Source organism: Rhopalosiphum padi, chromosome 4 (assembly GCF_020882245.1).
Source record: "Rhopalosiphum padi isolate XX-2018 chromosome 4, ASM2088224v1, whole genome shotgun sequence".
NCBI classification, from domain to species: domain Eukaryota; kingdom Metazoa; phylum Arthropoda; class Insecta; order Hemiptera; family Aphididae; genus Rhopalosiphum; species Rhopalosiphum padi.
Genome location: NC_083600.1, coordinates 38,203,375 through 38,217,838, shown reverse-complemented (window position 1 = coordinate 38,217,838; position 14,464 = coordinate 38,203,375). Strand labels below are relative to the sequence as shown.

Below are 14,464 nucleotides of genomic sequence, written 5' to 3'. Positions count from 1 at the left end.
TATAATGTATAACGCGACCGCGATAACGTGCCATACCTGGTTAAATTATTTAAAAGATAAGAAAACAGTTTTATATCTATTAAATGTAAAACTAAACGGGGAATTTCTAAACAAACCTAAAATAAGTATTATTTGATTTACTGTACATTTCATGAATTTTATGGATTTGACCCATAAACTGTAAGCTGACTGATAAAACTACAAATTGTCCAGATATTATTTTTAAGGTAATTTTTTTTGTTTTTAGAGACTCCTCTCTAAATTTACATTTATAAAGTAGGTACATTATTTTTTTTTGGGGGGGGGGGGAGGGGGGGGGTAAAACTTTTATACTAAGTGAGCCATGGGTTAAGTAGCCATTATTAATTTTACTAACTAAAATATTTAAAAAACAATTCAATTTTAAATGTATATAGGTAGACTAATTGGTATGACAAAAAGTGCTTACGACTAATAAGTAATAACTATGTAACTTATATTAATATTATAGTATAGACAGTACTATAGAGGGTACTTATAACTATCGATTATAAATATTAGTATTCAATTATTATTATTTATTACCTATTATATTATAAATAATTATGGTATTACATTGAATTAAATGATTAGTGGCCTTAAATTGCCTACTCAAAGCGCCGTCTAATATGTCTAGTCTGTTCAGCGAGAGAACGTGCCGATTTTGCGCAACCCCCCGTGTGGCCTTGTCAACATGCTATCAAAACTGGTTCGCTTATGGCTGGGTATCATTGGGGAATGCGCAGAAAAACTGATTTTGGTCGATGTGCGGCGCGCTCTCTCGCTGGACAGAGTACTTGTAGAATACTAGAATTCAACTTATAGAATATATTAAGGCAGTAAAGAAAACAGGAAACACAATGATAAATAACACTATCAAATAAATGTATCTATTTATTTTTACTTATTAGACCCTAATTTGTTTGGATAATTTAAATTTCTACACAATGTGTTTCAGAATAAATTTATTTTTAATATTTTATAATGCTTTAAAAGATAATATATAATTACTTTATTTTATTTATTATTATAAGTTTAAGAAAACTACAAGCCACAAGAAGTACATAATTGATCACTTCATATTATGATGACTTCTGCACCATCAACATGGAATGTATTAAATTTCACCCTTAAGACCAATTTTAAAATTGAAACAGTCAATTATTTACTATTTACAGTTATTATTAATTAGGTATAACTTCTAAACATTATAATACAATTACATAAAAAAAAAAAACACGATGGTTTTATACTCACTATATTATTGTAACAATATCTAAACTTCTATCATGGTAATTTAAATCATTTTTTTCATCTAGTATTTATTATATCATGATGTCTTAGTTATATATTGTATATTAAGTTATTTAAGTTTTACTTAAAAAAACCTTTTTGAAAAAAATCCACTGTCCAAAAAAGTGACAATTTTTTTCAAATATTTTTTAATTCGATTTCTTATGTAGTACATTTTTAAAAATTATCACGCGTTTATTAAAACAGCAGTTATAGATTATAGGAAAGTTATACTATATATACTTTTATTATGTAAAAAGGAAGTTTTAATGTATTGGTAGTCTCATAATGTGTTAAATTTGTAGTTAACTAATAACTATATAGTTTATTAGTTAAGTATGCATACATTTTTTAATATTTTATACACGTCTGTTGTTTACTCATGTATATAATATATTATATTGTGTAAAAGAGTTGAAAACATTTATTTAAATTATTTAATTTATATATTTCATCACGAATACTTTATGTTTAGAGGGCTGTATTTTAAAAACGAATTGTAGTATAAATAGTAATGCATTATCATATGTTACTAAATATTTTTCCAAATGTTATTATAGTTATGTTTTTACAACTTTTTTATTTATAATGTCAATATATAAGTTGTAATAAAATCAAACGAAAAATCAAACAGACCTAAAATTATTTGATTTTCTTCAATATCATTATTAATACTAACTGCTTGTTTTATTAACACCTTAGAAAATTCGTTGTTATGTAAATGTAAATGCGCCCCACTTTAAAAACGGCCAATAATTTCTGATAAAATAAAACAATGGGCATAATATTATTGTTGAATAATAAAACCATGACATGGTATGTTTTAATTAATAGACATTTGTAAACGTATAATTCATGATAATTCACTATACTTACCATATCTCTTGTAGTGTGTATTTCATATATATGTTTCACGTTAATGATCATATTTATGATAATTATTTGATTTCCTACTTAATCAGTTACCCATTTGAACAAGCACGCCTATTTAAGGTCACTAATTCCGACTCGACACTTGTAGTGATATTTTGTGAAAAGTAATTTTGTAACAGCAGTATGGTACGGCCTATTATAATGTTCTCGTTTTGCATTTAATAGTTACAATATTGTTTTGTATAATATTAAATTATTTATATTAACTCATTAATAATTGTTTATATATTCTAATTCTATTAAGCAGTTTGTGTTGGATTTTATTGATGAAAAACATGTAGCAAAAATCTGCCGTTTTAGTTATAATATTAAATAATATAAAAATAAAAAACAATTATAGGTTTTATTATGATTTATAAATTTATAATACAACCGTCAACTACATATTTTTATGACAAGAATATTGTAGACATTGAATTTGTTAATATTAAATTATTTAATCTTAAAATCTGATTTACATGTTATAGAGCATTGATTTATCGACGATCGGTGTGATCATATTATATCTAAAGGGGGCAAAAATAATTTTGTAAAAAAGTATTTGGTATATTACTAATGAATCTCTTCATAAAGATCTTAAAAAGTCCACCTTCAACGAACTTGCATAATAATTAATTATAAGCAATTCCACTTCCACACCAAATTAATAAACCACTCTAATCCCTTCATCCGCACAATATATGTCCTCTTTATCTCTCCCAGGTAATGTTAAACGTTGTATAAAACGGAATTGGTCCAGAGATATACTTTAATAACAAAAAAAACAATTATTCCGAGTTGTTGTTAATGAGCAACTCCCTCTACAAGTTATTTATGTGCTGTAAAATTTTTACTTATATCATAATTACTTACTGTTTTTAATAACAGGTTGTAAGTACTTGTATTAATTATAATAAAAAAAAAAGGTATTTAGATAAATACTAATTATCAGAATCAGAATTTGTAATCGGAATCTGATTAAAAAGTATTTATTAGAAAGAGCACACCGAACTGAATTATTTATTACATATTTATTATTGATCAATAAATATTTCAATGATTACGAATAATCTATGATTTACCCCAAAAAACAATTATCTATCATACTGTTGTAACGTGTCCGCTTCAAAATTCGAAATTAAATGTAAGGTATAATAAAGTACACCAAATAAGTATTACTAGACTTTTATTACTTAATACAATATTAACTGGCAAAATACATAGGTACGTCTCTGGAATCCAACTCATCCCCACATATGCCTAACGCTTTCCTATTTATGCATCCGGAGTGTCCGGAGTCACCTTGTTATGTTCATCTAAACATTATCAAAGTTGTTGTTCTATTCATATTGACCTATGATCGATGCTTACTCTTTCCTATTATTTGAATTATAGCAAAGTCATCGAATGTCAGTGACTAACAATAAATTTATACATTTTACAGATATTAATATAAAAATACATATGAGGTTTAGTACAGTACCTATTAATTCGATCGATGACAACCGTATTTATTTATTTATTCGTATGGATTAACAAATCAACGTTACAGCAAATATATATAAATAAAATAAAATAAAATATAAAACATAAACAAAAATTAAGTTAAATTGATATTGAAAGGTTACAAGGATGTATAACATATATGCAATATAATTGAGTAAAATATAATATAGTGAAGCGTGAATAGTTTACAGTTGAACGTGCAGTTACTGCTTCTGGTGTTATCGCGTGGATTCCTTTGATACCCTGGTTGAATTTCCTTAATTGACATTCCTTTATAATGCGATTTACGGTTTGTCTATCGTTGCCGCAATCGCATGCTGGGCTGACTTAGAATCACCATTTAAACATCATATCAGCGCCACGGCCATGGCTTGTTCGAAGACGATTTAGTACAGACCACTCATGTCTAGGCAGTTCCATCCCCATGACTAATTTATATTTATTATTTATTATTACTATCGGTTATAAGTAGAATAGTAGAAACTACGATTACTGTAAAAATAACTAGGAATTTACGTAATAAATAATAAGACAATGAGTATTATATGAGAAAATTGAACCAAAGTAGAATAGTACCAAATACAGCTAATACGTTTATTTTTTACGGTTTAGGACGTTTAGGTATATCCTAAACGACCTAAACTGTGAATATTATAATGTATTATATTTATTAATATCTATAACTGTGGTACCTCCCAAGACCGTGGCGGTACATATCGAACAAAATGTCTTAACCCAATACGCGATTGAGAACATAATTTTTCGCTACGCACACGGCAGTACTGTGAAGGTGAACTGGTGTCTGATATCTGGTGGAAACTGGAAATAACTATAAAGACTTCGCGTTTGCATTTAATCACACAGTACTATCGTAATAACATCTACCTATTATATTAATTAATTAATATCATTAAAAAATAAAAGTATTTACAATTTTGCAAGCGCATATTGCACAATACAATTTTTAATGAAATTGTTCGTACAGTTGTGACCACTTATCACGCATATTATACTCCCATCTTGCTTTTTTACCGTGATATTTTTCAAAAGCTCTTTACCAATCGAGTATCCCTAGCTCTTATCGATCGGTTTGTTTTTATTTTTTTAACATTTCCGATATCCCGAGTTCTGCCGATTCCGGCAGGGCGCAGGCGTACTATGTAGTGCATAAGCCTAATGAAGTTTGTTAACAATTTAATTTTTTTACGGATAAAACGTCGAGCCAATGATAATCCGCTACGATATTAGTGTTTAGCTGATGCTGATAGCTACTCTCGGTGTCACGGTCAACCGCTTGGACAAAATTTCCCGGTTTGTGGTTTTGTATTTTGATTTTTGATTTTCGTTCGCCCAACTGTTGTATTGACACTCTTTTAGTCGGTACTAAACTTTTGGGTAAACCAAGCAGCTCGAACCCCAAATCGTTGCGTGTGTTCACCGCTCCTTACATCATCCGTTTCTAATCTAAAAACTTGTTAATTACTTACTCGTTAGTCGTTACCATCCATAGTTATAATTACAGCGTTTCTTATGTCTGCAGATCGTGAAAGGGTTGTACACGGTTTTAAGTATTCAATAGTGCCCGTTAAGTAACCAAAGATGGAGGATTGTTCACACTTCACCGTACATCATTTGTCGTCCATTGAAAAATGTGCTGAATTTTTACAACATGTATGTATTCTTTTATCAACCTTTCCTTAATCAGGTTAGCATTTTTGCTAATACCGATGTACATTCTATTTTAGCACACCGGTACCCTGACTTGCTGTGTATGTAAATCAAGAAAGCCTGAAGTATGGTTTTGCATAAGTCCAGATTGTTTGCAGGCGTTCTGTTACGATGGAGGGTGCGATCACAGCTATCTTCATTTCAAAGTACTACACATTTTTTTTTTTTTGTTAATTATCTAACAAATTAAATAATTGTATAACATGGGCATGATTTGATTTGTAGGACAACAAAACTCACTGTTTGCATCTTAGTCTTCCTTCTATGCGCTTGTGCTGTTATTTATGTGTTAAAGAATGTAACATTGAAAATAATACAAGATCATTAAATGGAGTACGCCGGGGTTCCAATTGTTCCATAGAATTTTGTCGTAATGCTATAGCAGCAAATAACAGTGGTGAATCTGCTGATGAAGACAGTGATGATGAATATAGACTGACTAAAGACCATAAGCCCACGGGTAGTTAATTCAAACTGTTGTTTATGTATTAAATTAGCAACTTAATTTAATTGCTAAACATTATATAGGTAATTTTATTTCATTGGCATTTATTTTGATATAAATTTTATAGGTCTCACTGGTCTACAAAACATTGGCAACACATGTTATATGAATGCTGCACTCCAAGCTTTATCCAATACGCCACCATTAACTGATTACTTTCTAACTTGTTTTCCTGAATACCCTTGTCACCAATCAGACAAACCTTTAAGTCTATCCAAAGCTTATCATCGCCTTATTCAAGAAATATGGCATACCAAACGTCCTGGCTATGTCACTCCTACGTCAATTCTATATACAATGCGAAATGTAAGTTAAACCTAATATTATTTTTATTTTTTCATAATTAAAAATAATTACCATTTACGGTTGTAGGCATACCCGATGTTCAGAGGATTTCATCAACATGACACACAGGAGTTCTTAAGGTGTTTTATGGATCAATTACATGAAGAGTTAAAAGAACCAGAACTTGAAATTGTTCCGTCTAGGAGACATTCATATAAAGGTATTTTTGATCATTGTTCAGAAATTAAATTATAACATATTATTATAGGTATATAACATAGTTTTATAATATAATATAATATAATTTTTTTTAGGTACTTCAAGAAAACAGAGTATAGAACAAAATCATTTAGCTATTCCGGAAGAAGATAAAGACGAATGCTCAGATAATGATGATGAACTCAAGTCTTTGACAAATGCTGATAGTAGTTCTGAGGGTGTAGATGAATATGAAACCTGTGATTCTGGTGTAAGTGAACGCAGTTCTTTATCCGAAGAGACATCAGAGCGAATAAATTTGACCAAAAAACTAGAACGTCATTTGTTTGCTAAAATGAACCATGGAAATAAAATAACATTGTGTCAAAAAAATAAAAAATATCATGTTAAATACAACAGTATAATCTCGGAAATATTTGATGGAAAGCTTTTAAGTTCAGTTCAATGTTTAACCTGCAATCGGGTAAGTTCTTTATAAATATTTTCACCTTCTAACTTTATCAAATGTACAATAATTATTAATGGTATTTCTATTAAGAGGAAAGCAATTTATTTATATAAATTACAAAATGCCTACTTAATACTTTATTTAACCGAATTCATCAAATGGCCTCCATATTCTTAATGCCTTTTATCATGTCACTGTTTTTAATATTAATGGGTGTTAATGGTGCTTACTATTTAAAATATTCTAAATTCTTTATTTCATTAATATAACTAAAATAAAATTATCCTTGATCTGTAAATTGCTACTCATTAATGCTAATGATGTATTAATACTCTATATAACGTAAACAAATTTAGAAAAAGTTAAATTGTATATTTTCAAGTATATTTGTTTGTTAAGCATTCATTTTGATTAAGTGTTACAAATTTTTTTAAAAATCTTTTGGTGTGTAAAAATGAGATGTGCACTTTGACCATGAATTTGTAATAACATTTGGCTAAATATTATGCAATAATGGCTCAATATGTATTATGTAAATGTATATTGTTTGACTTAATATGTATTTTTGTAAAAATTAAACAAAAAATACTAAAAAATCATTTTTTTTATTTGATGAGATTTATTTCTAAATATTTAATAGAGAATATTAATTTCTCATTATGTAGTTTTGGATTATTTTATTATCGCATGTATAATGATCATGTGTATTATTCTAAAAATATGAGTAATAATTACTGATTATGTACTATGTATTATGTATTTATAATATTTAATAGTTTTTTCTTTAGATTAAACTAATTTAATTTCATAATAGTTATATGAATCATATTTTTTTATATCTTATATTAAAAAATTGTACATTTTATCTCTATAATCTTTTAATTCCTTTTGTAATAATTTTTATTTATTTATTATTTAATTTACATTTTTATAGTTAAATAATGTAATAATTATGTCTTACATTAAAGGTATCTTCAAGAGTTGAAGCCTTCCAAGATTTATCTCTTCCCATACCTACTCGTGACCATGTTACTGTTTTACACCAAAGTTCAACCAATTTGTGTTCAGTACATAAATTGTCCGACATATACACAAATCAACAAGTAATTCAAGTTAATTTTATTAATTAGAAGCACCATAATATACACTGTATTGATTTTAGTTTCTGAGCAAATCAAATAATATATTGGTTTACGTGATTTTTTTTTTAAAATTATGTCTAATAGTTTTTATAATTTAATCAATATAGTGTATACTGCAGGAATAGGCTACATAACTACAGTCTATTTTCCATACTTAGCTTTTGATAACACTTAATACAATCCATGATTTTATGTTGTAAAATAAATATAAACTTAATGCCATATTTTGATCAACATTTTTATTTAATTTTTGGTCCTCTGTTAAAAAAGTTTGTTCATCCCTGGCTTAGAATATATTCAATGCTGAACATTTTGAATAATTTACATTTCTAGTAGTCCTAATATTATTAAAGTAATCTTGAGTATTGCTCAAAATTGTTTTTTTAATTTTGATTTACATTATTTTCAAAGTTAATTGAAACGTATTAACATTTTATTATTTTAATATTTTATAATGTATCTATTTGTATTGTTATTAATTTATTTTTATTCTTTCAGAATTGGATCTTTTGGTTTTGGGATATGATGTATAGATGGTTCTGGGGCCCAACAGTTGGTTTACATGATTGTTTAGCAGCATTCTTCAGTGCTGACGAACTTAAAGGTGATAACATGTATAGGTATGGAAAAGTAGATTAAACTATAAATTCTTTTGTTTTAATCTAAATATTTTTTAGCTGTGAAAAATGCAAAAAGCTGCGTAACGGTATAAAGTTTTCTAAACTTCTTGAATTGCCTGAAGTTTTGTGCATACATCTAAAAAGATTCAGACATGAACTGATGTTTTCATCTAAAATAACTTCGTATGTTACATTTCCCATTGATGGAGTAGATTTACGGCCATATGTTCATAAAGGTATGTTTAGACCTATATTATGCTATTGTTAAAATTCAGTTTTAACATAATAAAAAAATTTGCTTGGTTTGTGTAGATTGTACATCTCAAGTGACAACATACAAACTAGTATCAGCTATTTGCCATCACGGTACAATTGGTAGTGGTGGTCATTACACATGTTATTCGTTAAATCCAATAAATGAACAATGGTATGAATTTGACGATCAGTGTGTCACTTTAGTGTCAGCTGAAATTGTTCGAAATGCAGAAGCTTACGTTCTTTTCTACAAGTAAGTACATAATTGTAAATTTATTTAATTTATTTTTCTTGTAGCAGTAATAAAAACATTTTGTATAATGTGACATATTTTTCATGATGATAATTGATTACAATATTTATTTATACTTTTTAGAAAAAATAGTCCATTAACCAATAGAATTAGAACTCAAATGCGTCAAGTTCAAGTTAACAAGAGTCAGTCTAACTGTTCTCAGGAAGCATGTTTTATTTCGACTAGATGGTTATCTAAGTTTAATACATTTGCTGAACCGGGCCCTATAGATAATTACGATTTTATGTGCCACCATAATAGAGTAAAGCCGACTCATGAGCCACAAATCAATCATTATGCTACCATGGTTTCTGGACAAATTTGGGATTATTTACATAGCAAGTAAGTACAATTTCAGTAAAAAATATAAATGTTGAACTAATAATGTTATAATAATTATTAGATTTGATGGTGGACCAAAGTGCACAAATAATCAGCTACAAAGATGTGAAGTTTGTTATGCTGATTATATTGAGATGATGCTCAGGAATAGAGCAGAGACAGAAACAAAAAACTTTGCGCGACTCAGAGAGGAATCAAGTCCACATGTAATGTATAACATTTTAAAAAACAGTTTTTTTATGGTTATTAATTTTGTCTTACAAACGTTCATCTTAGCAAATTTGTGTTTAGAAGAACCAATTTAGTGTTGTTAGTTGTATTATAATTTAAGGTAATTACCTGATCTGTATTTGTACATGCATTACAATATTTTAATTATTAATTTACATTATCTTAAATACTCATAACCTGCTTACAAATTTAAACAACATACAGCACTAACCAAAAGATAATATTTTAACTTTAAAATTGAATTTGAGTCAATTCACTAATAAATATATTAATAACTAATAATTTATATAAATAATGTTATTTAGTAGTAACTGATGAAACAAATTTTAGATTCCACTTAACGCAAATTTACTATGTTACACATTTTTAAGATATAATAACACATGCAGGAGGGTTGTCATCTTAAAGTTAATAGTTTGATAATTAATATAATTATTAATTTGTTATCAGATTCTATCTAACTATATATTATAATTGACTATTTATGTTAGAACATGTTTAAATTTTAATATTAGTTGTGATTTGTGAATGACTTGCAGTATTCATGTAAACTTATATTCATTTTTATGTTTAGGATGGATTAGCTGATTATGCTATATCAATGAGTTGGTTCAAATGTTGGGAATCTTTCTTGAATGGTGTTGTAAGTGAACCGCCCGGGCCAATAGATAACTCAAAGTTGATTGACAAATCAGAAGGCAAAACTTTAGGTATATTACATAGTTAACATAATAGTCCTATTTATTTTATTTTATTTGTTTTATTGTTATTTAGAAACTGACTATGTATCTGTATCTGAAGTCCAATGGGAATACTTGTGGAGGATATACAGTGGGGGCCCTGTTGTTGAAGTTAACAAACTCCAAGCACCGTAAGTCAAACAGAACATATTTTTTTATTATTAAAATGTGGTATACATTTTTTAATTTTTTATTAGGAATGAAAATACTGATGCTGTAGCTAATCAAACAAATACTGATCTTGAAAAACTGTGTGAGGTTGATGAACCTATACAAGAAGAACCAGATAAAAGTAATTAATTAACTTTTTAATAGTTTTTTTAATTTAGTGTTTATTTGATAAGGTTTTTAATCGTCTTGAAAAAACTTTTATTTGAATACTCATTCAATGTATTACTATTTTTAAATATAATCTGCTTTTATTGTCCATATAATTGATTCTGAGCAGGATAAATATCTTTAATTGACAATGATTTAGTTTAGAAGAATATATGCTTCAATCATTTTATCAATTAGCCTCTTTAGATTACAAATTAAACAGTGGACATGAATTTTTATCTTTGGATTGTAAACCGTTCTCTCAAAAAAATATAGTTTGAAGTTCCTGATTTTAGTTTTTGACGTAATTATACTACAAGGGTAACAGAATCATAGTGATATATTTTTTTATTACTATTATTATAAAAAATATTTTTTTGTTTTATATGAGACTGTGGAAAGTAACATTTGTATGTACCTAAATAAATACTTTATTAAAATAAATGTGTGGCCTTTAAAAATCGCCCCCCCCTGTTATCTTGGTCTGTATCCCCCCTTGCAGTGGTTCCCATCCCATTTAGTATGAAGCCACCAAGCCATGGACTTACACTTAAAGCTTAATTTGGTCCGGGGACCCCTTATTTGTGAATACTTTTCAATTTTGTTTAATTATGAATATGATATAATTATTTATAATAAATTAATTGTCGACTTTTTTTGTTGTAATCAAGTTTCAATGCTGATAGTTCAAAATACCGGGAATTTCAAACCACTACGAATTATTAATTCCACTAAAATAAAATAAATATCGCTTCAGTATTACACAACCCTTGATCTATAGTAGTGATGGGTCGAACCCTGATTATTTAAATCAAACCGAACTTTAAATTATTTTTTTTTCGAGATTCGAACAGTTTGACCCATCACTAATCTATAGTTTATACTCTGTTCAAATAAAGAAATGTAGTCAATGTTGAATTGTGATCAGACAACACCTGATTGTCTATCCCTATAGAGGCAATTATCTGTAAGCCTACTATTTATAAGAATCCACGATCCTGCGCAATAATTGGCCACCAACTAAATTTTTTAACTTGAACAGAGTATAATGTCTGTTATTGAATATCATTAGTGTGCACTGAAGATGTATAATTTTAATATTGATACAAACACATGAATTAGGCTTTTGTTCAAAGTTTTAATTGATAAAGTATAATGTATAATATAATAATATTACTGTGAACAATTAACTTCCAATCTATTTTCAATGATTCTATTGTTATTATATTTAGAATTATGTCTATTGATTTACTATTAGAAATACTTTTAGAGAAGGAATGGCACACTAAACAATAAAAAAATAATTTCAAATTGGCATATTATAAAAAAAAAATAATTATTAAATACAAATAAAATTAAATATTAGATTGTTCAATAATTTTGTTAAATTTCACAAAATTAAACATTTTAACTAATTGGTTTTAAATATTGTTTTTTAGTAACATTCGAGACTGAAAAATTAGAAATAGCCGATGAAGACCCAGGTGACCAACAGATGACTCTTACTATAAATGAACAAGAAGAAGAACAGTGTTCAGCAGTGAAGAAAATAAATTAAAACATAATGACGTTGTTTTTTATTAATTATTTCACATACAATAATAACTTACTTAATATATAAATAAAAATGTGCGTTTTGTATAGTTTTGGGTAATTGTATAGTTATATTAATAGGCTGGTATAGTTAAGGTACCTACTCTAAAGAAATGTACATTGTTAGTTTATTTATTACTATTTATTTGCATTTTACAACAAAAAATTGTTACCTAAAATAATGTTATTATTTTGTGTTTTTCTACCATTTTTCTCTTCTTATGGTGATTTTATTTTGTTTGTTATTATTATTATTATTATTATATAAAATCTGGTGGCATTTTATCATACCGTTGTGGTTTATTAGTTTTGTACTCAATAACTGTGTGTGTTATGTATTTTTTTTTTCATAAAAAAAGAAAACATTTTGTTACTTTAAATTTTTTATTTTTATTTCATTTAAAACCCTTAATGATTAAAAGACATTCATAATAATATTAAATTGTTAAAACTTAAAACATTGTGTTGGTTATAAATGATGATGTTTGAGAAGAGTAATATCAATTGAAATATACGATTAAAAAGATGAACAGAACATAATATTATGTATTATTAAATACTGTAGATGTATTCGAATGAAAATAGTTTTGTTTTTCGACTACATTTTTGTGCGTTATCTTACAATTAGGATCAGTCTTAGGAGATAAAAAAATAGAAGTAAGTTTGGATGTGTGAGGCATATACAGCGCGATGAGTAGTAGTAGTGGTAGTAGTAATAGTAGTTGTAGTACTGTAGTAGTAATAGTAAATAGTAATAGTAATAAACAGTAGTCAGTAGAGTAGTAGTAGTAGTAGGTTAACAGTAATGATGGTAAAGTAAAGAAATCTTATTTTTGAAAACTATGTTCGTATCTCGTTGACCGAGAGAGACTCATTGTAACGTCCACAATATCAGCAGTCAACATTCTACAAGGGTTATTACACAGTGTATGTGTGTGTGATGTAGTACGAGTAAAGTAAGTATGACAGGAGAAATAAAGAGGAGGAGGATGTCTATCATCAACGACATTAACATGAAATAACCATAATTGCCGTTACCATCTTCAACGGAGCAGTATGAAAATTATGAAATCCCTTGCGGAAACCTACAGTGACAAACGCATTTCCTCGTCCTCGTTCCGGTCTGGCAGTTGTATCGTTGTCGTAATCCGTCGGCGGCGGCTGTCATCTAGACACAGCGGCGGAAGTCGGGACCGAGGCCGCCGCCGCCACGTCGTCTCGGAAGTCTAACGACAAATCTACTTCGAGCGTCGTTTCATCGCCGTAAGTAGTTGTCGTCGTCGTCGTCGTAGTTTGCTCGTCAGCGGACTGTTGTGGTCCACGGAGCTGTAGGACCGTCGGGTGCGCGGAGCCCGAAGACGTGACAACCACAAATTTTCCGCCAGGCAGTATTTCGAACGCTGTTATCGGATTGGCCGGGGTGAACTCCGAGACAAGTTGACCTGCAGACAGTTTAAACAAAATAAAAATGTAAGTAACTACGAGTATATTATAATAATGTAATGAACAATATTATGTTATAATATTAAATATATTCACAATTTAAACACGTTGATTATTTCATTTTAATCTACCTACTTATTTTTCTTACTATATATATGGGATTGGCCACCCTTAGCTTTCACTTCCATAGGACTTTCTCTTTGTTTCACTTTAATTTTACTCGCATCGGCTATTTTTGTGTCATTCTTTATTTTGTCTATCCGTATTTTCTTCAGTCTACTTTTTTCTCTTTCCTTCTACATTCATGTCCATTAGTCTTTCCACTACACCGAGTCTTTTCATAATATGAAAAGTCGAGATAACCCATTTTCTCTCATTTTGTATTTATATGTAGTCATGTTGATACTCCTATTTCGTTATAGTACATGTATAATTTATATGGATAGTAAATATACAAATTACGAGTTATGTATTATGATTATTTTCACTGTTTACTGGCTGCAGTAGGTAGATAATTGAACAGTACCTATATAATATTTTAAATTTAAAGCACAACGATCGTAATACTACT

At 28.4% G+C, this 14,464-nt stretch overlaps 2 protein-coding genes across 2 annotated transcripts in view; one reads left to right on the top strand and one right to left on the bottom strand.

Annotated features, from left to right (window-relative positions):
• Positions 1-4,574: 4,574 nt before the first annotated feature.
• Positions 4,575-12,830, top strand: LOC132929486 (ubiquitin carboxyl-terminal hydrolase 20-like). The gene is made up of 17 exons (XM_060994868.1): positions 4,575-5,040; positions 5,270-5,400; positions 5,475-5,603; positions 5,683-5,917; positions 6,030-6,268; positions 6,335-6,467; positions 6,562-6,929; positions 7,883-8,017; positions 8,555-8,676; positions 8,734-8,912; positions 8,989-9,184; positions 9,308-9,568; positions 9,630-9,774; positions 10,374-10,509; positions 10,574-10,670; positions 10,737-10,831; positions 12,297-12,830. The coding sequence occupies exons 2-17, from the start codon at positions 5,329-5,331 to the stop codon at positions 12,413-12,415; spliced, it is 2,661 nt and encodes an 886-aa protein (XP_060850851.1). The 5' UTR covers positions 4,575-5,040; positions 5,270-5,328; the 3' UTR covers positions 12,416-12,830.
• Positions 12,412-14,464, bottom strand: part of LOC132929485 (uncharacterized) — a 25,295-nt gene continuing 23,242 nt past the window's right edge. The window contains exon 21 of the mRNA XM_060994867.1: positions 12,412-13,892. Within this exon, the coding sequence (XP_060850850.1) occupies positions 13,615-13,892 (278 nt within the window). The 3' untranslated portion in view covers positions 12,412-13,614. The remainder of the gene's footprint in view (positions 13,893-14,464) is intronic.

Coding starts and splice junctions, on each gene's coding strand:
- LOC132929486 (XM_060994868.1), top strand. CDS start 5,329: ATGGAGGATTGTTCACACTTCACCGTACATCATTTGTCGTCCATTGAA. Junction 5,604..5,682: donor ACAGCTATCTTCATTTCAAA/GTACTACACATT, acceptor TTTGATTTGTAG/GACAACAAAACTCACTGTTT. Junction 10,671..10,736: donor GTTAACAAACTCCAAGCACC/GTAAGTCAAACA, acceptor ATTTTTTATTAG/GAATGAAAATACTGATGCTG.